Source organism: Pocillopora damicornis, chromosome 8, assembly GCF_964200805.1.
Source record: "Pocillopora damicornis chromosome 8, jaPocDami1.2, whole genome shotgun sequence".
Lineage (NCBI taxonomy): Eukaryota > Metazoa > Cnidaria > Anthozoa > Scleractinia > Pocilloporidae > Pocillopora > Pocillopora damicornis.
Genome location: NC_142677.1, coordinates 14,417,860 through 14,441,456, shown reverse-complemented (window position 1 = coordinate 14,441,456; position 23,597 = coordinate 14,417,860). Strand labels below are relative to the sequence as shown.

General features: G+C 39.2%; 2 protein-coding genes, 2 long non-coding RNA genes and 1 pseudogene across 4 annotated transcripts in view; 2 read left to right on the top strand and 3 right to left on the bottom strand.

Moving 5' to 3' along the window:
- Window positions 1-9,699, top strand: part of LOC149041526 (uncharacterized) — a 42,686-nt gene extending 32,987 nt beyond the window's left edge. Inside the window, exon 2 of the long non-coding RNA XR_016179112.1 lies at window positions 7,915-9,699. This is a non-coding gene — a long non-coding RNA (uncharacterized LOC149041526). The remainder of the gene's footprint in view (window positions 1-7,914) is intronic.
- On the bottom strand, window positions 543-2,061 carry LOC149041527 (uncharacterized; annotated as a pseudogene).
- Window positions 9,700-9,765: 66 nt separating the features above from the next.
- On the bottom strand, window positions 9,766-11,135 carry LOC113669024 (uncharacterized). The gene is made up of 2 exons (XR_003446051.2): window positions 10,629-11,135; window positions 9,766-10,534 (listed from the first exon to the last, which is right to left on the bottom strand). It is a non-coding gene; the product is annotated as an uncharacterized LOC113669024 (long non-coding RNA).
- A 3,229-nt stretch (window positions 11,136-14,364) lies between these two features.
- On the bottom strand, window positions 14,365-18,632 carry LOC113669042 (flavin reductase (NADPH)). Its single transcript, XM_089180258.1, has 4 exons — window positions 18,475-18,632; window positions 17,349-17,522; window positions 16,441-16,634; window positions 14,365-15,966 (listed from the first exon to the last, which is right to left on the bottom strand). Exons 1-4 carry the CDS (start codon window positions 18,612-18,614, stop codon window positions 15,812-15,814), a joined length of 663 nt encoding a protein of 220 aa, XP_089036384.1. The 5' UTR covers window positions 18,615-18,632; the 3' UTR covers window positions 14,365-15,811.
- A 1,616-nt stretch (window positions 18,633-20,248) lies between these two features.
- LOC113669029 (bone morphogenetic protein 2-A) lies at window positions 20,249-21,437 on the top strand. Its single transcript, XM_027185019.2, has 2 exons — window positions 20,249-20,503; window positions 20,822-21,437. The coding sequence occupies exons 1-2, from the start codon at window positions 20,323-20,325 to the stop codon at window positions 21,217-21,219; spliced, it is 579 nt and encodes a 192-aa protein (XP_027040820.2). The 5' UTR covers window positions 20,249-20,322; the 3' UTR covers window positions 21,220-21,437.
- Window positions 21,438-23,597: the final 2,160 nt, after the last annotated feature.

The following is a 23,597-nucleotide window of genomic DNA, read 5'->3' as shown; positions in this document are numbered from 1 at the left end:
TTGGGGTAATTTTAGATGCCAACCTGACCTTACGACGAACATATTACCAAAACTGTTTCTTAGCGCATGTCTTGTCTTATTCAAATAAACGGAATCAAGCATGCATTCGATAAACGTACGCTCTTGACCAGCATTAACGCTCTAGTTTTTAGTAAGCTCTTTTATTGTTCAAACGTATGAGCCAATACATCTTAACTTAACATAAATGATTATGAGCCATTCAGAATTTCGCCGCTCGTATTGTGACTGACACGCATAAATACGACCATATTTCGCCACTTTTAAAAGAGCTTAACTGGTTGCCGGTTGCAACCCAGCTATATTTACGAACAGCTATCATCGCCTTTAAGGGAGCATTACGGCTAGTTTAGGGTGAGATTTTGGTAGCTTACTCAAAAAATCATATTTAATCAACAATTCAATCAAATCAGCTCAAACTTGGTAAGAAGTACACCCAGACAGTTGCCTTCTACTTGACTTGTTTAGAGTAAACATGTTGTTTATTTTAGGTTAATAATTAACAAGTTACTGTGTACCAAATTTAGGGTCAATAGCTGAAATACTCTTTGGGAAAAAAAAGAGGGGCCAACAAAATTACCCCGGAAAAAGCTATTTTCAGAAAGATGCAATTAAAACATCAGTGTTATCTAAATGTCACTTGTAAGACTTATAACTCCCTAAAATGGCCTTTTGTGCATCGCAGCACACCTCCTTGAAGGTATGCTAAGGTGCTTTTGTTCTTTCTCTTTTTGCCTGCTCTGCACAGCTGTGTTTCATCGAAACCTCCAGCCACGTCATGCCTTCCCTGGTTACATGCAGGTCTTCTTCCCTCTGCTCAGCTTGTCTTCGTGTACGTCTATATTGTTTGTGTTTTTCTTGAGCTCTGTGCTCTGTTTGCTTAATTCTTCCTTTCTCTCTCTGTCTTGCTTCCTTCCAACTGTGCTTGCCAGATGAGATTTCAGCTTTCCTCATGACATCAAATTTTTTTGTTGCACCTCAACTGAAGTGCAAAGCGGCAGAGGATACAGCCATGACAATTCGCTTTTTTCCATACCACTTATGCTTGGGACACTTGTTCCAAGCCAATTCAATGATAGACTCGTTTGCATTCTGGTGTATCCAGGCTAGCATCTGATGAGGAGTGCTGGCTCACTCAAACGATCATAGATTTTCTCAAGGGGTTCCTTGAAAACACTATCCAAGTGATGTGGCTTGTTTGGACTTGCACCATCTTTTTTTGAACTTGCACCATGAATTAATTGGACAGTATTTATGCCTTTCTTGGTTTGGAATTTTTAGGCAGCGATACAAGCCAGCTTTTATCTCCTCTTGCATCTTTCTTACTGCACTATCTCTCTCACTTGTCAAGGCTATGTTTTTGTTTACATTGTTGCGCACAGCTTTTCCATAATTTTTTTTTCAGTTTTTCAATAGCTTGCTTGGTTAGTCGGCCATCTCTACCTTTCATTGGTTTGCCATCAGGTAGCTTAATGGAGGACCTTTGAAACTCGTAAAGGGCCTGGCCAAGCCTTTTTTGGACATGACTAATACACAATTTTATAACTCTCTCACACTCTGCTTTTCCTTGAAGATGGTCTTCCTCCCGTAGGAACCTTCACAGATATGGTCTTGGTACCAGTCATTGAAACCTGCCTCATCAAGTTTTGCTTTCATTTGAGTACATTGTTGACACACTTTAGAAATTATTTCATAATCCAGGACCTTTCTTGTAGCTGCAGATATCACAAAGCCAATACAGTGTTTGGCAGTGTAGCCACACTTTGACCATGCACCATCGAAAGTCACGGAAATATCTACAGTAGTAATAGCGTCATCATCATCATCATCATCATCAATACCTTCCTCAAGCATGGCAAGCTTTCTGGCTTCTGCACAGTTCTTTTGTAGCTGCACACTTGTTTCCTCTTGAAAGGCTTGACTAAGGGTCTCTTCATGGCTGTACCAGGTGTCAGGTGACATATTAAAAGGCATATTGAAGACCTCACAAAATTTGGCTACTCCTTCTTTTCCAATTCCACTCTCAAATGCAGCAAATACCATTCTTCTGTTGACATCTTTTCCTTGAAGGGTCCTCGGATTAACATCATCTTAAGGGTGGCTACCAGTTGCGAGAAACCCGGACATGCTGCAACCACTGCACTTGGCATAAAGGGAGCTACCAAGTCCAAACCGGTTATAGGAACTCTCCAATATTTGTATCTGGCCTAATAGATCAATAAAGACAATCAACACTCTTATTAATAAAGCGATATAACTGTGGTAATTCTGGCTCAGGATTGATCCAGAAAAACAGCTTTTAAATCGTAGTTCATAGGTCTTATAATTTAACTCACATAATTCTTACCTAAATTACATGCAGTTTGTGCGTGAATCCTCTTCACAAATTTAAGAAGACTGTCCATTGAGACAAGTCTGTATAATTCGGCAGGCGCCAGATCATCTTCGATAACTTCATCCGAGGAGCTTTCATCGCCGTTTGGCTGTAATTTCCTAACCCTAAAGCAATTATATCTTTTGCTTGGTAAAGGTCTAAAAATTTTTGAAACCATTTTTTGATTTTGTCTTCGAGGCTGGAGATAGCTTCATCTGTAGTCTAATTAAGTTTGAGATCACCTATAATATCTATGAAATTACCCCAAAGGGTTTGCAGCTTGTCTACATCATGAAACTCTGGTAATAGTAAGTGAAAATTATTATGTTGAAAAAGCAATTTTGACAAAAGCCAATTGAAAAAGTAGATACCTTGTCAATGGCATCTTTCCTGCGAAGTTCCCTGATCAGAAGTTCGATTAAATTATCAGATATTCTCAAAAATAAATGTGGTGTATCAATTATTACATGGTCAATAGGAATAAAATCAAATAACGGATGGTTTTACAATTATATTGCTTAGATTTTGCATACTTACCTACTTCTTGTGAGTCTCTTGCCCTAAGAGATTTGTCAGTTATCGACCTTTTTTTGCTGATGAACCTTTCATTTCTTGGGCACTTACGCCAGATACAAGCAAAATTTTGATTCGCAGCCCTTAGACCACAAATACAGGCTAGAAACTTCCAGTCTCCTCCCAAAAAATACTCAATGCTATACTTATGACTATTTACAGTTATTTCTTTTAAATTTGACATTTCATTATTTAGATCAGCAAGGCTTTTTTTTAAGATTGTCATAGTTCTCTGTTGTCTTAATTAGTGCTAGAACATAGTTCCCTTTTTCATTCATTGCTGCATCCTTCCCATTCAAAATTGTTTATGTGACATTTTCAAGTTTAAGCCTTTTCCTAATGTTGGTACCATCACCACTGAGCTCTACTTTAATAGTAGTAACCTTGTCCAATACTCCATTTTTCTGCAGCCTTTTTGTCTGTTCCTCAAGACTCTCCCTGAAAGAAATCTGTACTCCCTCTGCCTCCCCTGGTGTACTTCTCAGATTCCAATGGGCATTTAGCTTATCTAGGTGTTTGCATATTTTGTGGGCATGTTTTTACACTTCATGGCCAACTCATGCCAAGCTTCATTAGATATATTAAATTTGTCCTCCAAGTAAACCCACATATAGATGTCATCAATATCATTGTCAGTCAGTTTTGGCTCTGTCTCCAGTAGTTGTAATTCTCCCTCTTCTACCAATGAAATAGTTTCATATTGCTGAGTGTCGTTATCAAATACCTCAACTTTGGTGGCAATAAAATTGTAGAGGCCTAAAAATGACAGTGCTGAGTGGCAGTCTTCTTTAAATCCTCGCCTTAATCTTGCCTGATGCTGTTTGGTATAATCAGTGAAACGTTTACTTTTGTTTGAACCTCTTTGTCCCTTTTTTTGCATTCTTGCTGCTTTTTTCGCTAATCTTTTGAATTTTTCTTTGTATTGTTCTTTTCTGTTTTCCGAATCCCTAATAATATCTTCAAGCTCCTGCTCAATTTTTAATCTCTTTGCCTGCTCTGCGGCTAAATCCAGTTCAGCTTTCCTTTTCTGCCCACGAAACTGTTGGTTTTCCTCAACCAATGAGTTGTTTTCAAGCTCATGATAGAAAATTTTGAAGGAGTAGATTTTCGCCTTCCATGAATCAATAAGCTTCTTTATACTCTTCCCCACTTTTTGACGCTTTCTTGAACGCTGAATGGAGGAGAGAAATCTTTTTCCTGAAGACGTTGAGAATTCTGGAATTTATGACAACTCCGCGAATCTCAGATTCCCTCAATATTTTTTCCACGATTCCTGCAATCACAGAATCAGCACTTTTGTCGTTCGGCTGTTGATGAGGCTTCTTCGAAAAAAAAATATGAAATATGTGAGATAGCTGATTAAAAAAAAATCAGTTCGATGAAAAAAAACTTTAAAAATTAAAAAGAAAAAAGATACAGGTTTGAATACACTTCGATTAACGCAATTTTTACTTACTTGTTTATTTCGTAAGTAAACCAAGGCAATTTTTCCCCTTTTGGACCACTTGTCTCTTCGCCAAAATCGTTTTCTGCATCTACCGCCACCGCGAGAATAGCAAGCGAAGACAAAATCGCCTGCGCGTAAACTTCGAGTCCCATTTCCCGAACCCAAACGATATCCAAATCTCATGTATTACGCATCAAATTGCGCCAAATTTATTGTTTTCTTCGTATTTCGCGGTAATGACCAGTTTTGGGCATGCGCTTTAGAGTTATAGCCCCATATTGCTTGCATGTGGCGTGAACTCCTCTTCGACATGTCTAAATCGCTAACCGCAAGTCTCAAAAACCTGAACGAAATATTTTAATGATTGCCTTCAAATGCAGTGGTACAGAAAGCTTATGTACGTTAGTTTTATAAACTGAAGGGAAAAAAGATAGCAATTCAAATGAAATACACGAAAAAGAGGAAAATGTTCGAAAGTTAGCGTGTTTTTGACTGACCCTAGACTGCGTGACATGTCACGAAAATCTATAGAGGCAGATGTTAAACGTAAGTTTGATATGAAGAGTATCTATCATCTCAGTTCATCACGCGAAAAAAAAATTAGCGGGCGTACCAATTACAATTGGTCATAAACAATGATCTAAGTAAGTGGAAGATCATCCAGCTTTTGTTCTACAGACCCGGGGAAACAAATCAGAATGAGCTAGCCTCATAGGTCACTCCTTCTAGTTCACGAAGGGTGTCGTGTTCTAACCGACTAAAGATTCAGTTCCACTATACGGAACACGCGAGACCACTTGCTGCAATCAACTTCTTTAATCAAAAATCACTATATACAGGTTTTACTCATAATAATATAGGTTAAGTCAATGATCACGTGATTACGTACGATCCAATAAGCATGCGCTCAACAGCAGGTATTATGTCAACACAACATTCCCCCATACTTATTTACGAGATTAACCTAAGTGTGTAAACATTATTCGTCATAACCTAAACGAATTGGAGGCTTGCGGGTACGACTGGGGTAACGAGCGGGTTGGTCGGCGTTCGGTGATAGGTTTGCGCTCTCCCTGTTTGACGCTCCTTTATGCGCGCTCTCGCCCGGTTCATTTTCTCCCTTTCCAACTTCGGAGTGTTCCGGCAGGGATTCGGGCTGTGGCATTTCGTAGTTCTGGTTTGGAACAAGTGGTATCGGCGCTTTCACACTTGTTTCAGAGATGTGGTGGTAACTCTTGCCACGCATTTGGTCTACGTGCCGTCTCCACACTTGCTCTCCGATTTGTGTTTTATACGACACTGGACCCGTGCGTTCAACTACAGTGGCGTCTAACCATCTTGGTTCACCTCGAAAGTTTTGGACTAATACCTCTTCTCCGATCGAAAATTCACGTTCTTTCGATTTGCGGTCATATTCTGCCTTGTCGTACGCTTGTCTGTCGAAAATCTTGCGACCTAAGTCTGGACGGAGTAGGTCCAATCTAGTTCTCGGTCGGCGTTTTAAAAACAATTCAGCCGGTGCTTGGCCTGTCACGCTACTAGGCGTCGTTCGATTGCTGAATAGAAACCTCGCCAAGCTCTGCGTTATTGACGAACTTTCTTCAGTTTTGAAGTATTGCTTGAAAGTTTGAACGAACCGTTCCGCCTGTCCATTTGATCTCGGATGATACGGTGCGATTAGCGTGTGTTTAATTCCATTTTGTTTCACAAAATTTTCAAATTCTCGCGAGGTAAACTGAGGACCGTTGTCGCTCACTAATTGCATCGGTATCCCGTATCGAGCAAACATATTTCGTAGTTTCTCGATCGTTGACTCACTGGTCACGCTAGGCATTATTTCTACTTCTAGCCATTTGGAGTGACTATCGACTACTACAAGAAACATTTTATTCATGAACGGACCAGCGAAGTCGATGTGAATTCTCTGCCATGGCTTGTCCGGCCATTCCCACGGATGCAGTGGTGCGGTTTGCGGCTTATTTCGTGTTAATTGGCACTTAGCGTAGTCACGAACTACGGAAGCGATGGATTGATCTAATTTGGGCCACCACACATGGAGTCGTGCGAGTGACTTCATCCGCACAATTCCAGGATGCCCTTCATGCAATTCTTGCAACACCCGTTCTCGCAAAGAACTCGGAATTACAACACGGATTCCCCACAACAAACAACCTTCTTCTACGGTGAGTTCATTCCGTCTTTGATAGTATGCGCGGACAGCCGAATTTTCGTCATCGCTCCATCCGGTCATTGTATACTCAACCACTCTGGACAACACTGGGTCTGCCCGTGTGGCCTTTCGGATCTGCCCTGCGGTTAATGGCAAGGATCCAATTTGTAAGGAATTTATCAACTTAACTTCATCGAATTCCTCTGAGTTGCCTCCAACAGGCAACGGCAATCGGCTTAAACAGTCTGCGTTCGCGTGTTTCAGCGTTGACCGATACTCTATTTCGTATTGGTATGCCGACAACAAAATTGCCCATCTCTGCAGTCTCGCGGCAGCTAGGGTTGGGATACCGGTTTTCGGACCTAGCAACGTCACTAAAGGCTTGTGATCGGTTACCAACGAAAATTTTCGTCCATACAGATATTGATGAAATTTCTTAATTCCGAAGATTATACTGAGGGCTTCTTTCTCGATTTGCGCATAATTTTTCTCGCTCTTGTTCAACGTGCGCGACGCGAAAGCGATTGGTTTTTCCTCGCCGTTCGGAAATACGTGTGAAATTATCGCCCCTACACCATAATGCGATGCGTCAGTGTCTAGCTTAAGAGGTAAACTGTTCTGATAATGCACCAAAACTGGGGCCTTCGCTAATTTGTCTTTAAGTTTTGCGAACGCGTCCTCTTCCGATTTCGACCATTTCCATTTGATTCCGTCACGCAATAGCTCATTCAAGGGATGCGTTATCATTGAATAATTGCTTATAAATTTAGAATAGTAGTTAACCATTCCGAGAAACGATCTTTCTTCTGACGGAATCTTTTCACAAGTTTTCGCTTTCTATTACATCCACCACATCTTTGAACTTTGCTTAGGCCTAGCATGAAAGGACCGCAGTATTATAGGTGTGGACAATAAATACCTTTATAACATGATCACCGTATGGATAGGCGTCTCAAAGCTGCGGCCATAGCAAAAGTACGTGGCTCTGAAATGTGGACTTTAAAATTTTAATTTACTATTCAGGGTTACTCCTAGAATCTTAACATTAGTAGCAATGTCTCTCTTAGTGCGGTCCATGGAAAGTTCTAAGTCATATTTGCATAGGCCAACGGAGAATGTCTGTGTCTTGCTGTTGTTAACATTGAGATGGTTTTTTGGGAGCCAGATCTTTGTTGACCAGAAACTCCAGTGTATTTGGAGATACATCAGCTCCATAGCTTGTGGTATCATCAGTGTTAAGAATGGTTAGTTTTGAGTTTGAGTCAGTGGAAAGGTATATATCTGAATTCATTCCTCATCTTATAGTTTCTCGCCTTTCGTTCCTCTCTGTAGTGCGATGTTTCAACCGTAGCGAGACTGGGCATAAATTGGTGACCTGTTCATCGCCGAAAATACGCGTGAGGCAGGGCTGAGAAAGGAACTGGCATTCCAGGACTTATAACGGAAAGGAAAATTGCTGTGTACTTACACCGTTTTCACGACAATGCTTAACTGCAAAATCTGCTGGAAAAATTCTGACCTCTCCTGAAACACTGCCTTTTTGTTCCGTTTGTCTTAATAAAAAATAGCTCTTTTTGATAAAAATTTGTTTCGGTTTGGGTAAAGTAATGATAATCAGTCATATTTTTACTCGCAGTTGGTTTAAATGAATAACATGACCGTATGTTCCCTAGCTAAAACCGAGGAATATCCGAGGATACACCCAAGAATTATTCCACAACTTTCAAACCTTGTGTCCACTACATTAAGTCGTCGTCTAAAATTGAATTCAAGATCAGAGAGCGTTATCCTGCTGTTACAAACGAAGGAGATACTCCTACGAGTGACCTAGATATAACTTCTTCTTACAATATCAATACAGTATCAGGCAGACGACTGATGAGAATCAGGAAAAATATCAATTAAGGGATTATTAGGTGATCCAATACTAAATTCCTCAAACTAACATCATGAGAATTGTATATCAGAGTAAGGAGAATTAGTAATGAGATCTCGGGAGTAAGAGGGAATCAAGTCGCAAGAGCAAGTCGAACAACTTAGACTACGATTCGATAAAGTGGAGGTACAACAATAAACGTCACCCGGCCACAGGAGAAGCTAATGGAAGCTGGTAGAATTCATGGAAAAAATCTTGTTTGTGGGAGGCTTCAGAGGAATACACAGTTTGAAGGAGACTTTAGGAAAACAGCATAACATGCAAGTCAATGTCCCTTGGATTCCTCATCGTCAAAGTGCTCGATGAATATTACCTTAATCTTATAAACAAATGGAAGAGGCCATATCATGTATGCAAACCAATTGCTGAAGGCTCCGAAACTTTCCTTTAAAACATGTGACTACGGCGAAAGGTTCCCTTTATCGCTATCAAAGTCACCAGCCAGTCTTGTGAGGATCTTACCGGTGATTATTGATGGATAAATTTTAGAATTTAGGACCCTAGCCCCTTTTAATTTGAACTTTTGGTACTACCTGCCTTTTCTCATCAACGTATTATCCGAGTTGAAAATTAGAAATATACCAGTTAAATAGAAGGAATGAGCTTTTTGATTTAGGGACAATTGAATTCATTTAGTAAACTGGCATTTACAGCGGCGAATTTTCCGTGCCGAACTAGAGTATAATTGCAAAGGAAACATTGTGCGCTAAAAAAACCAGTTGTGAACAGTGTGCTATACAAGAATTACCCCAAATACCCTCGAAATATGTCCTTGTCACATCCTTCCCGTTAACAAATTATGCCCTGAGAAATTCATCCTGAAAACGTATTTGGCATGTTGGATTTTGGTCAAAGGGACTGTTAAAAAAACAAACAAACAAAAAAAAAGCCGATGTATGTTCCCGTCTATGTACTCTCGTAAAGCCGGAATGTTGACAATAGCTCACGTGGTGTTGAAAACGTTCTGCTGTGACTACATTTAATAATGAGCTTAAGTACAATATTTTCTGATGTTTTCTTTACGGTTTCTGGCGTATGATTGAACCTGCAGCCTTCAGCCTGTTTTACGCTCGGTTTTTTTATTTTATTTTGACAGCTCTTCTCTTTTCAATTGTTTATCAAATTGCCAATGAACATATATTTAGGATTATTCAAATGAAAACAATTTTTTTCAACCGCAATTTTTCCGTGTAGATCATTTCGTCACCTGTTATCGCCCACAAGTCAAAACATGATATTTGGTTCTATTTATGATCGCAACTGATTTTATTACATTTCTACAAAGGATGAGTCAATGCTGGAGCGTTAGACGCCGTTCGTGTTGACGAGCATGATTACAATCGATTATTTTATGTGCATATGATACAGAGGCCAAAAAGGGTAATTAACATCAACATTAACGAATAGAAAGTAGGCACTCAATGTTTGAAAGAGGACCCTACTTATTGAATGCCATTTAGGCATAATTTAGAGGGATGTCTTGTAACTTCTGTCTATGTCTTAATTAAGCAGTAGTGATACTCAACGAAGCGTAGCCTCCAGACAATAAAATCACTCGTAAAAGCCATTCTAACCATCGAAAAAGTGAAATCTACACGTTGTGCTTTTTTTTATGAAATTAGCGTAACATAGTGAGCTAAAGTCACCATCAAATATTGGTGCTACTCGGGATTAGGTTTGTGGCAGTCATTGTTTTTGCTCGCTAGGCTCTTTAGTTCAAGTACGTTGTAGAAGCGTTGACGCAAAATATCAACAACAAAATTATGTTTCTTAAATTCTAGCCTCCAATGTTACGTCTTGGTGACATTTCAGTCAATATAAATCGCCACCATTTGGTCTTGGCAAGTTGCTGAAATCTTACCTAGAAAGCAAACACTCCGAAAGAAGCACTTTGGAGGTTTTTTGACATGTTTCTCAATCTGTATTTGCATATCACGATTGGTCAATTTACGTTCTGTTTCCCTCGTGAGACGTTGCACGTACGCTTGGCTTATAGGAACAGAGGCCATTTACTCCCTGTAAAACAGGAATGTAGATCAGCTAAATGATCTATGAATTGAAATTATGAAGCACTCAGCGACTCCTACCTATGTAGGATTTTATTATCTACCTTTTCAGGTTGCTGCTTTCAGTGTTTCGTTTGCCGTCCGCAGGTTTCTCGAGGTTCTCGTTGAAAAAGGTATTTGTTGAATGGCCAGCAGTCACCTCTTTACTTCACAAAAAGAGCGTTTGAAATAACAGCGAACGTAAGCTAATCTGATGAGACTGAATCCTGGTATACAAAGAGAAGCCGTACCTACATTTCGCACGGACTTCTCTTCAGAGATAATGTTTCAATTTCTGTTATTCGAGAGATCAAGCGTCTGTTTTGAGGCACACCGTAGGACGTCAGCAGATCGCCTGAAAGGAAAATATTTATGAATTCTGTTACCGCTGTTTTCTTTGGCGTAGTTTTTGAAGAATAGTGAACCCTCTCGCTGTGCTAGCTGCCAAAATGTTTTCAAAGTGACCACGGCGAACGAGCTTGTTACAACCTTTTGTCGAAGTAGTGGCATGACGATCGTTATTCAAATTATCTTGACATCAAAGAGGATGAATTATTGAAAATATCTAACTAGCTAATTGACAATAGATTATTTTCGGTATCAAAGTGTATGTAAATCCCTTCCTAGGAAAATGTGGAAAAAAAAACTGGCGATGGTTGGAGCTTTTTTCCACCAAAAATTTAACAAAATTGACCGCTTTAGAATCTATTTTTGATGGAAGGGTTGCGAGAGGTGCCCTACTTCAGGGGGTCGTAACGAGGTATGTGAAATTAGGGAACAAAGGACAAGGGGGAGGGAGGGTTTAGGGACTGGAAGCCTGGGATCGGGTATTAAAGCCATGGTATCAGGGAAGGGTAGAAGGGAACGGGGAATGGTACGGCTACAGATAGGCCAGATACGACCGGAAGCAGGAGCCCATTACTTATATAAGCTTCTACCGGAAGCTGACTATTGTGCTTACTATCTGGCGTGGCATTACCATCAATCGTCCGATTGTGTATGACTCAAATTAAGTTTTTTCAGGTGTCATCGCATCTCTCATCGGTTGAGATCGCTGGTGATTTCGGTTTGCGCTCACATCGCGTCATCTGTGCAGTCTTCTGCCATCGTTCCTTTTGGCATCGGGGCATTGTCTCTGTCCAAGGGGAAAACGTGAAAAAGGGAACGAAAGAACAGTGATTGTTGCTATCTGAAGTTCCTCTTGACCTTCGTTGAGTTGATTTGTGTCAATTGCTGCTTTGCTTGGCAATCCCTTAACAAGATTTATCGATGTTGCTTTAAAAACTTATTTTCTGCTCTCTAGCTAAAGAAATCGTCCTAGTGTAATTTTCCGGAAAAAAAAAAGCAAAAAATCTTAAATGTAATGCGAGATACGGCTGAAAGAGTATTTTGGGGCAGCTTGTACCATGTAGTGAAAGGTGTAATAATCCGGTGGTCTCCGGCAGAGTTTTGATGTATTTTTCGCGGACTTTCGAGCGGGATCTCGATTTGCATTTTTCGTTTATCCAGCACGTATTGCACCGCAAAGAAGAGGTGGATTTTTCATATTTCCCACAACATTAAGAAACAAAAGTCTTTAAAACGGTCAAAAATAAAAGTCGCCTTGTGGCAAATCTAAGAGAAAGCCCGATCCAGAGAAGTCGTTTTTGATGAAGCGAAAAAGTCTGACCTTGCTCTTTCCTTTACCGATTAAAAATTAAAAAAGAATAAATGGCTCGACAGTATTCGTGGGCTGGCCGATCATGTTCTAACCAACTTGACGCGAGGTTTTGACCTATTGGGGGGTCAGGCCTAATTATTCTTGTTGAGGTAAGTGTTCTATGTTTTTGTCTCCCAAACGCCCACCAGTCTCCTCGATCACGAGAATACTGAAGTTTCGGATATGTAGAGATAGCTAGAGTGAATAAGATTTTAAACTCCTTTTAACCGTGGGATTGTTTACCCAAAATTGGGCGTTCTGTTAGCAAACTAGGCGCGCGAAGAACCAGACGCGGTTGAAGCTCGAAGCGAAGACGTTGACATTCGTCCCATCTTTTCACTAATTGCCTTGAACAGGCCACTTTCCTAATCCAAGAAGTTCAGTTTGATTTTCTAGCCGGTTTCCTAGCACTCTGCGATAGCAAGCTGGTCAATCAAACAAACCTCAAAGCTATTAATCAAAGGGCTCTGAGAGCCAGCTCATTCATGTAATGGATAATTTTTATTGTATCTGTTAGTGCTAGTCATGGGAATTATTTGGGGTGACCTCCCATTCAGAGGCTAATTTCTTGGCCTATGTCCCCTCCTGTGAAGCCCCATTTTTTTACATGCATCTCCCCTAAACACCAGGAGGATCCCCATGTGTCATAAAAAATGGACAGTGTCTTGATATAATTGCCACATTCACATAAATAATTGAAGTTAACACAAGATAAGTTTATTTCAAAATGAGATAAAAACATGAACAGCAAAATTATGGTAATTGAAACTGAGCAGTGTTATAATCTCAGATACAAGAGTATTATGCATTTTTTTTAAACAGTGCTTCTCATGCTGACTATTTACAAGCAAGTAGTTAATTAGTCTACATTAAAAATTACGCAATCAGAGCAAAGTAACAATAACACTGTTAGGAATGGAATGAGGGCAGTAGATATTTTTATTAAAATTTAGGATAAAATCAAGTTCTGAAGGATACTAAGAAAGAAAGTAAAATATTTTATTATTTGTTTTCTGTGATTAAGAGTTGCCATCATGCTTAGTTTTATATATATGGTAGTGAAAAAGTTACCATCTTTCCAACAATGAAATCGTAACATTAAACAATAGCTTTAATAATTAAAAAAACAACAGTAACAATAACAATTGGAAAACCACCTGGGCAGGTTCTGTGGTAATTAAGCATTATGAAGTTCAATGCATTTTTTTCCATTAAGAATATATGAAAAAAAAAACAAACAACAGTAACAGTAACAATAACAATGGGAAAACTACCTGTGCAGGTTCTCTGGTAATTGAGCATTATCAAGTTCAATGCAATTCTTTCCATTAAGAATATTAAACAATATAAACAGCACATAAATTGCAAACGCTTTCGTTAACTTCTCCTTTTTGTGCAAAGAATGTAGCAAATTTTAACCATAAGTTCTATTGTTTGTGTGAATGTCAGTCAGCACCACCAAGTTCAATTGATTTTACAATTTTGTCATCCATAATAACTTGAAAACATAAGTTGCTGACATTTAGAACGGTTTGTTCATCTTGTGATTCATTTAACTCGCCCACGTGTGTTGTTGAGGTCGATGTTGCTGCCTGTGGTTTGGAAAAGAGCAAGCGAATCTTATTGGCGAAGAAGGACAGCTTCGTCTTGATAAACTTGATAATATTTCCTGTGATTGATCTAATGTGACTGGTAGCCATTTCAAGCAAGTTTTAAATGAGAGATTGTTTCGTGGTTCGTATTGCAGATTGTAAAGCAAATTGTAAAGTAAATTGTACAGCAGTTATTGTACGGGCGAGCCTCAAGTCTGGGCCGAAACAGGAGCTTAAATGTTTTAGTGTGACTATCTTGTCCGCTATTATTGATGTGTGCGTTGTAGGTTGAAGAACTCCAAGGGAAAAGCACAATAATAAAGCAATGATTTACGTACTTACCACGACTTTCCAATGCAATTCAACGCAAAATTATAACCTTAGCAACTATCCAATATGGCTGCCTCGATGGTCCGTCTCGTCCACGTGATAGCGAATGCGTGTGCCAAAAAACTGTTTAGGGTACCCCTAGTTGCGAACATTTCGGCTTCTCATACGACGTTGCAAAATTGCGACTTATTGTTAATTTATTTATTATTAGACCATACAAACATTAATTGTGATTTATTTTATTCTTTGCACTTGCTGATTGGAGCGAGTTCGAAGTTTATTTGGACTTTAATTAAGACGAACGGGGGAGGGGTGGTGAGGAACATCACAAATCACTTCCGGTCCGATTTACTTCCGTCTACAAAACGGGTCTACAAAAAGTGTCTACAAAAAATGTCTACAAAGAGTGTCTACAAAAAGTGTCTGCAAAAAGTGTCTACAAAAAGAGTTCACATCTTGGCCCCTCACAATACTCATTCATTGTGCAAGCACATGAATGAGCTAATAAAAGTGTCTGAAGAGAACGTCTGAAAAAGGCTTTAGATGATCTTAGAACATAATAGGTAGGTAGCCTGTTTGGAGTGCACCTCTGGACAGAGCATTTGTTTTTTTAAGTTAAACACCTATATATAGACTTAATTTTTCACAAACTTTATGTTTCTGGGAAGCTTTCTTCCCAAGAAAAGACGTTATGCACACTACAAATCGTTTTACTAAAACTCTGCGAGTTTACTTCAAAGATCACTCCTCGAATCGGTTTAAAGTGATCTCGTCCTTTAGCACCACAAAGTAAATACTTAAAGTACTTTAGATATCTTGATAATACAGGAAGCCCTGATATAATAATATCAACGATAAATAGTGCAATGACATCTTAAACTTTACATTTCTATTGAAGTAATTCGCGTTCTGTTCGAAATTACAGAATGTCGAAGCTGAACCGCATTCGCAAATGACTCAAAATGACAATACCATTTTCCCTCTCCACCGTCGCCACTGTTGTGTTCCCTTCAAAACGTAACTTCACATCAATACGAAAAAGTCAGTGTGATGGTATGGTTGATGAATTTAACTCGTGATTCAAAGGAAAGTAAAAGTGCTTGATGTCATTCTCTATCCTACACGGGGGTACCTAGTGCAGTATATGTTATGACTTTTCTTGTTCATTCTTCAGCGAGAGCGTACGTTTATTTTCCGTTAAGTCACTCGCATCAGTTTCTAAACCCTGGATACGTTGTGGTGTAATTTTATCCGTGATTTTGTTTGTCAGTTTCAGTCATATATCAAACATTGCCGTACCTAACAAAAAGGAAATAAATAAAGAAAAAAACGAAAAGAGGGTAAATTAATTTTAAACCAAAGATTAATTGGAACCTCACCGTACGCATCCCATACAACTTTACAACAACCTTATACACCTTTACAAAATGTTTGTCACTTTCACAACCAACACTTTTGACAACTTAGCCCCGTTATTGTAATAACGGTCTAATGTCGACCATACCTGTACTGTCTATTTTTTGACCTTGGCCTTGATCCGTACTAGTTGATTGGATTGACAGGGAGTCTTCCATATAAAGGTATTGAATAATCAGGTAATGACACGAAATACCAGTCACATCACGTTTCACGACTTGCTGCCTATGGCCACGCACTTTCTGTCCCATTCCGGGGTATTAAGCGACGATAGCATAAAGTCTGCAACATCGGCTCTTGGTATGAACCACGACGTGTTTGGGACAATCTGCCCTTCTTGTACTGAGTAATCTCCTTTGGCCGGACCTGAGTGAGGAGATAAATCCTAATGAATCTCGTGCAATCAGGAAATACACATTTAGCCTCAAGTGGTATTATCTTTTATCATATGACTAGTTCCGCACTGACTAATTCGTTGGGCTTTGAAAATATTGTGGATTTCTTCCTATTAGACACCTAATGAGCTCGTAACTTCCCTCATCCCAAATTTTCAAAGAGACAAAAGGGTCGATCAGCCCAGTAGAAGGAATCCTTGTACCTTATTCTGCCGGAGACAGACATTGACCCATTGACCCCCTCCCCCCATTACTCCTTGCCCCCACTCTACCTGCCAGTCATCTGGTAACAATTTATACTCCAGGGTGGAAAAAGTGAATAAAAAAGTTATGGGATAAAGAGAGCCGGGCAGGACTTACACCTAGACCCCTCGACTCCAGATTCCGCGAATCGTCAGGCCTAAAAACAACAACTGCAAATCGTAGATCTAATTATTTTATTCACCATTCTTTAATCCTGGAGGACGCACAACGGTGTAGTTCAATTTTGTTTCCATGAGCATCCTCTCCATCAATGCCATGTCATGTATGAATCCGGCCATCATCAACGGCTTGAGCAAGTACTCCATAAGTTTAGGATTTCCTGGTTCTTTCTGAGTGCCCCATGATGTTACGCAGACTAATCTATCCACGTTACTCCTATACGGAGAAAATTACTTTTGTGAGTAAACTACCTCAAGCTGTGTACAAACGTAAATGTGATATGAAGCTTGTGTACAAAGGTGAATGTGATATGAAGCTTGTTGAAGTGCGCGAAAGCAAAAGAAGACAAGGAGAAAAAAAGAAAATGCAAATGCAACGACTAGTTTTCGCACTTGTTTTTCGGGTCACTCGTAATATTTGTTCAACGTCCCGCGTGCATCCGTAACTCGATGGTGTGCGATGTAGTGTTAACCATTTGTTTTATGACATAACATCGATACATTGAAGCAAAAGAGTTCCCTCTACTTGAACAAATCATTCGTAACCAGACAAAACAAGTGCGCGAAACTAGTCATGATTTGCTCACGTCAGCAGCCTACACGTACCCATGGGCAAAGAGTAGACTCTGACTTGACCGATCCGAGCGCGCGCTTTTGTGGAGGGTGATTACCGCATTACTCCTAAACCACTTCTGACCTCCACACACTCGTGAGTGATGTTTTGGCCTTTAAGAAGCGCATTAAACGCTGGGTCGTAAGGTTCGGGTTCGCTCTTTTTTCGGGAGCTCTCGTGGAAGGTTGCTATGTGATGCAGCAATATAGTATCATTTTCTCACTGATGTCCCAAACTCACCTGTTGTATAGATGGATAATTTTAAACCATTCTTTATGGGAACCCACAATCTGTTTACACTCTAAAAAGTAAACTTACCTCTCCATCGCTGCTGATATTGACTTCATTGACTCTGAGTACAAGGTTGTGTGCTTAAAGACACTTGTTCCATGTGCACCAAGGCAAGATAATACAGCGTCTTTGTCTTGAAGAATGGGATTTAGTGACTCTGAGTCAAACACGTCTCCTTTTATGACTTCCAACTTTTCATGTCTGTGTAATAAAATCCGCAAGGTAATTATCATCGCTCAGAAGCGAAATAGGTCTTACGCTGTGCAGATTAAAAAGGTGAGAACCATTTGCCTTAAACTACTTCAGAATTCCTTCTCCATCTAGAGAATATAAGGCCTTATGTGTAAGGGATTTCTTGTTCATCAGTAACCAAATGAACCAGTTTTCCACGCTGATATGGACGATCAAAGAAGCAAATAAATACTATAGCTACGACATTAACAATACCTGTAAAGGGCTATTTAAAAACTTTTATACATTAAAAAATAATAATAATTTCGTGAAGGGGAATTAGTTGATAAGGCAATCGTGAAAATTGCCAAAATAGCGAGTGGAAGATCTAAGACACCGAATCCTTTGAAAACACTTGAAGGTACCTTTATTTAATCAGCGAAGAACACTACTAAGTTTTTTTTTTCCTTCGCATTACGCTTTTATTCTTTTTACCTCTCATACAGTACTTGCGTGATATAAGAGCTGGCGTGACCTTAGTCACGCACTTTTAATGCAAATGTAACCTATCCTATTTTCTTTCACAAAATGGAGGGAAGTTATCACAAAGGAAAAATACAAAACGAGCGAGTGCCATTATCACGTGCAGTTTCCGATAGATGCTTTAAGTTCAGATCCAACTAACTCTGGAACAAAGAAACATTTGTTCAAGTCGCTTTCGTACACTGTCTTAAAAATCATTTGTGTGCTGTACAATGAATAGTTTCCATTACGATTAAATTTTATTCAATCGTTTATATTCGACCAGCTTTGCAAGTGATGTCCGCTGTAAATTTTAAAAATTTGAGAAATATGATGGTAGATGAGTCACTTAACTGGCCAGGTTCTCAAAGGTTCAACTCGAACGTTCGCACGTTCGCCCGTCACGCTACAATAAGAGAGCGAGACTTTAGTGAAAACAATCAAGAGTCCATATACTCACCTGATGTCAAATTTGTCCGGACTCCTTACAACAGCGGAAACCAAGTGACCTTTATTCAATGCTTGTTGTACCAAATGACGTCCAGTTGGCCCTGACGCCCCAAAAATCACCAGCTTGGGAAAGAGTAGTTCGGCCGCCATGATAAACCGGTTGAGGGTGTTTACATTTTGATTCCTAGGTTGTGAAAGACCAAACAGTGTGTCGCAAGAAGGTAGCTTACCGCATTTGCTCTAATCCGAGTGTGAAAAGGGATATTCTTTTGATGTTCAACACTATCGAGTTAAGGAGAAAACAAAAATTTTATGGGCCAGCCTGAAACTTGAACTTTTGCCTTATTTGCTTCGGACTCGTTTTGAATGCAAAAATCTCACAGCAACGTCAATCTTGGAAACCAGTTCAAGTTTCTAAGGATAAAGAGCAGACAATTTGTGGTGATCTCTGAATTGCTAACTATTGAGCCTCACCCAGAAATACGTGACTGTTTGAGAGAGATGGGCTCACATCCACAAGACCTAAGAGTTCTCTGCAATTCATTTAAGTTCACCAGAATCTCTAAGAATTTTTTCCCTCTCTTTTTTATTTTCCCCACTCACACGAAGCTGGAGAGTGGGAGTCACTAAGTATCAAGTATCTTAAAAAAAAGTCCAAACTAATCTTAAGCTAGTTAAACTTTAAGGCCCAGGTGAGATTCCATTTCTCATTACAGGTAAAAGTTCACTATGAATAATTCTGGTTGCAGCCGGGTTCAAACTAGTAACATTAAAGTAAGTATCATCTCTTATCTCTTTTTCCACACTTGACATCTTGCGCATTTTATGGAAAGCTTCCCTTACCGACCATGATCCGGAAGGGACGTTTCACGCTCCAACCATGATCTGCTACGTGTGTCGACAGATAAAACAATGAATTAATAAATATAAATCGACGCCGCTTGAACTCTGGAATTTTTTAACCCCTTCCCAGGTTCTTTTTATCACGTTATTTGTGTATCCATGTATAGTCAATTTGTTTGTCCATTTATGATTTGTTTGCATATCATGCTTTATTTCTGCCGGTGTCTGTTTACTTGCAAGACCGATCACCGCGGAAAAAAGGAAATTAATTTTGATCTTACACTGAAGGCGTTCATATGTACTTAGGGTGAATAAGTTGCGTCGCAGGTGTGCTGTGAAATTATCGAGAAATACAGATTTAATCTGCTCCTTGTGCCTATACTTCACCTGTGACATCAAATTTGCTAAGTCATTTGAATACACTCATTCAACCGATACAGAAGAATGAGAATTTTTCTCACTAAAGAAGATAAAGAAAACATGTCGGCGGAAATGTTGCCTAAGTACCTTATGTAGACAGGAAGAGATAAAGGGACAAAGTACGAAAACGGATAAGTCTTCCTGCTGTTCTTTTGCTTTGCGTTGACATCACACCCGCCCTTATGCCGTTAATTAGAACCTAGTGCATACTGCATAACACTAACAATTGGCTCATCAGGAAGAAACCTTTCTTAATTGCTACTTTTCATCAATACTGGTCGTCAAGAAGCCGGGAGACATAGCTGCTAAACTGATCTGATCGTGCATCTTTGTGGCCCTCATTCATCAGCTAGCTTAGTCATATCTTTTTTGAGACCTCCTCTGACACTTCTCTTAGCTCAAGTTACTTTTGTTTTCTAAAAATGAAGTACCATGATTAGCACAAGAATTTAGCAATTTGATACCTTTGGTTGATTCTCTTTATTCTCAAGTGCACAATAAACTTTATAAAGGCACCCCAACCTTCCGCTTAGATCAGATAAACTGGAGGTATTCGAACGATAAACTCTACTTAAGTTTTGCCTTGCTCGTAATCATGTTGAATCCGTTCGTGTCCCTTTTTGTACTGCATCTCTTCATTCTGAGTTTGACTGTGTCTGGAAGAGGAATGGCTCATAAAAACCGTTTAGAGAAAACTTCGTGTTCTGAAGAGACGAAAAACTCGCCTGAAACGAAGGGTCCAAAGAAGCACTTTAAGAGTCTAATTCAAGAAGGATGTAAGTTAAACGATGTATTTCCTCTTGCTCTATTTTTTGAATGTATTCAGTTACTGATGCGATGAGGAAACGTTGTCATAAACTTACAGGTTTTTTAAATGATCGATAAACTTAAAAATCTAATGGTTTATTTGCTCTCAGCTCTCAACTTTACGTGGATTATAATTTTACGAAGGAAAGCAGAAGTTTGCAATCTTAATAGGGTACAGACAATTTTTATTTATAGCGACTTGATCTGCATAGCCCTAAAACCCAAAGACCAAAAGGGAAAAGTCTTGAAAATGAAAATTCCTTAATTTCACTTTTATCTTGTTTTAGCTGCTGATCAGCACAATGAAGTCCAAATTGAACCATTTTCAAGCAAGGAAACAGAACGCAAACTTCTTCCAGAGAAGAAAGAAGATAAAGCTGATGCTTGCCGAAGGGTGCCAATGTATGTGAGCTTTTCGAATCTTAAAAATAGTACCCTATTTGATCTAGTCATTGCACCTTCGGGGTTCAATGCTTTTATGTGTGTGGGGAAGTGCAAACCTGACAATTATTCACTGATGATGGCAATCCTGAACTCAAAGAACAAGAGGTACCCAACCGATGGCGGCAGGTCCTGTTGCGTCCCAATAAAGTGGCGATCAGTCTCTTTATTAGTATTTCAGCAGGAGAAGGTTTTATTGAGGAAATTTGATAAGATGATTGTTCAGGAATGCGGGTGTATGTGAAACTTTTTGGTCCTTACGATTAACTGTTAAGATTTTTGTGTAGTGTTGGGCAAACTTTAAACGGTGGGCACCTTTACGCTCGATAAGGCCACCTTCATGTAATTTGCGAAAGTTTTCGTTTAGCGAAGGAACTGTTACCAATATAAACAATGCTGATTAACAATTGTAATTTTTTTAAAAAACCTTATGGGATGTTAGCGTATTGTGAACATCCAGTACAATTCTTCATTGTTGTGATGCAGATTACAGTAATAAAAGTTTGCCACTTCATCGAGATGTTTCAGTGTAAAGGGATTTCATGTGACTGAGAAGCTTCCCAATCCAAAGCAAATCCTGTATAAGGACATCCGCCGGACAGTTGTCAGATTCCTTAGGGATAAATTCCCCAGTTGAGCAGCAGTATTAGTAAGAGAGAGCACTTTCTCCTTAATCGTCTTTATTACTCTTGAAAATTTGTCACAAGCATTACGAAAGTGATTTTACTGAAAGGTCTCTGGGTTTTTACATGCAAGATACGTTGCAGCTTCAGAAAACAAACGAAGTGAGAAAAAAAAACCATTGTCCACAGAAAAATTTTTCTTTACAGCTGAGCTTCGATCAGTTAAGGTTCTCAGAAAACAAAAGCATTAAAAAAAAAGAAGTGCCTAATAGTTGTGTAGAATCTTCCCTTTGGCCGAGCGGTTTTCCTCAGGGATTTAAATCTTGAGGGTATAAGAATAACATATGGAAAGAAGGCCATCTCAAAACGGTGATATTTTCTCAGAGTGGGTGTTTTGATGACATGCAAGTTTCTAGTGTTAAGCAGTCATAAGGGTCCTGAAGGTAAGGCGATCGGTAACGATGCAACAAAGTCTAGGAAAAAAAGTACGTAAAAATGTTCATCGACATCACAGTTGTTGGTAATAGTTCAGACGTTTCAGTATCTAAAGGCATTTTATTCGAAATGGAAATACCAGTGAAATACCCCTTGCAGATAAGAGTATTTTCTCTCGGACTAAGAGAGCTTATAGTATCCAAGAGTATGTGGTGCAAGACAATTAGGAAGCAACCTGCTGTGCTAGAATTCTATGATTAAGAAAACTCTCATACTTACGGTCTTTCAGTACTTGTTTCTTCTAAGGAAATAAGGACGGTCTTGATGAACACAGTTTGCTTGGCACAAAGACACTTAATCTATAGCATAGTTACATGCAATGTGCTCAGTCAAACCGAAAGTCTATCTAAGGAACAGAAGGCCATTTTTTTTTCCAGCGAAAGCTATTATTAGACGAAGATTCGCATGCTCTCAATTCAGTTTCGAATTACCTAAAAACGAAAAAACTTCACATCAAATTTACTTATTTTATTTGATTCGCCGTAATTAAGAACGTTTCTCTGCACTGAACAACATACAGCTTCTGATAGGAGCAATGTATCCACTCTTACCTCAAGGACGAGCTTCTGAGAACTGTTTTGAGCTGAGTTGAAAACGTTAATTGGCCACCGTAAAGAGTAAAAAAGCTCGAGACGTCAGCTTTTTTACTCTTTACGGTGGCTAATTTACGTTTTTAACTCAGTTGCTAACACTAAATTACTGCTATACTCTCCCACCGACGCAGCACTACAGTTTCTTAAGAAACGTACCCCCTTTATTCACCTGTTGTTTTGAGTTTGCCTCAGTAATTTTTTTACAAACTACTGAAAATCTTTCAGCGTTTTCTGGTTTTTTGATCAGTGAAGGACACCAAACCAAAACACATAATGCCTGCGGGGAAAAAATGACGGGCGTTAAAGTCAGCTTTTTTTGAGTTATAGAAGTGATAATTGGTAATGAACAAGTAAGTATTGATAAACCCACGGAACAAGAAAAGTTTATAACGCTACGCGATAATCAACAGGGTTAGAAGAGTGGATATATCGAGTTTCCATGAGCAGATGATCGTGAAACCACTGAACCAAACTTGCGAAATAGCTGAGTAAGAGACAAATTGCTTAGAACGAGGCTGGTAGATTAAACTCTCTGTAATAATTCTACTGGAGGTAATAACCCTTCTATATACAAGGGGTGAAATTTAATTCCTAATTCCTCATGAAGAAGTTGGAAAAATAAATCGGAGTTTTCGCTCTTCAGAATCAATTCTTAGTTACTACGAGTAATCAAGACTTTATTTTCTTGGAAGAGAATCACTTAATTATCATTATGATAGTTGTTTAACCCACTGACTCGCTGCCGAATGTAAAATACATGCAGTACCCAATACAAAATACAAAACGTCAATCGATCATGAGCATAGTCAACATTGAGTTATCGAGTGAAAAAAAATATATATGTGTATGTAATATTATACAATAGAGACAAAATTTCGACTGAGAACTGTTTGGTAGAGAAGTTAGTTCTC

Excerpts from the sequence above, each read along its gene's own strand:
- LOC113669042 (XM_089180258.1), bottom strand. The coding sequence starts at position 18,614 with ATGGCGGCCGAACTACTCTTTCCCAAGCTGGTGATTTTTGGGGCGTCA. Across the intron at positions 17,523-18,474 it reads CCGGACAAATTTGACATCAG|ACATGAAAAGTTGGAAGTCA; the intron begins GTGAGTATATGG and ends TTTATTACACAG. Across the intron at positions 15,967-16,440 it reads TCCTCCAGGATTAAAGAATG|GTCCGGCCAAAGGAGATTAC; the intron begins GTGAATAAAATA and ends CTCCTCACTCAG.
- LOC113669029 (XM_027185019.2), top strand. The coding sequence starts at position 20,323 with ATGTTGAATCCGTTCGTGTCCCTTTTTGTACTGCATCTCTTCATTCTG. Across the intron at positions 20,504-20,821 it reads GAGTCTAATTCAAGAAGGAT|CTGCTGATCAGCACAATGAA; the intron begins GTAAGTTAAACG and ends ATCTTGTTTTAG.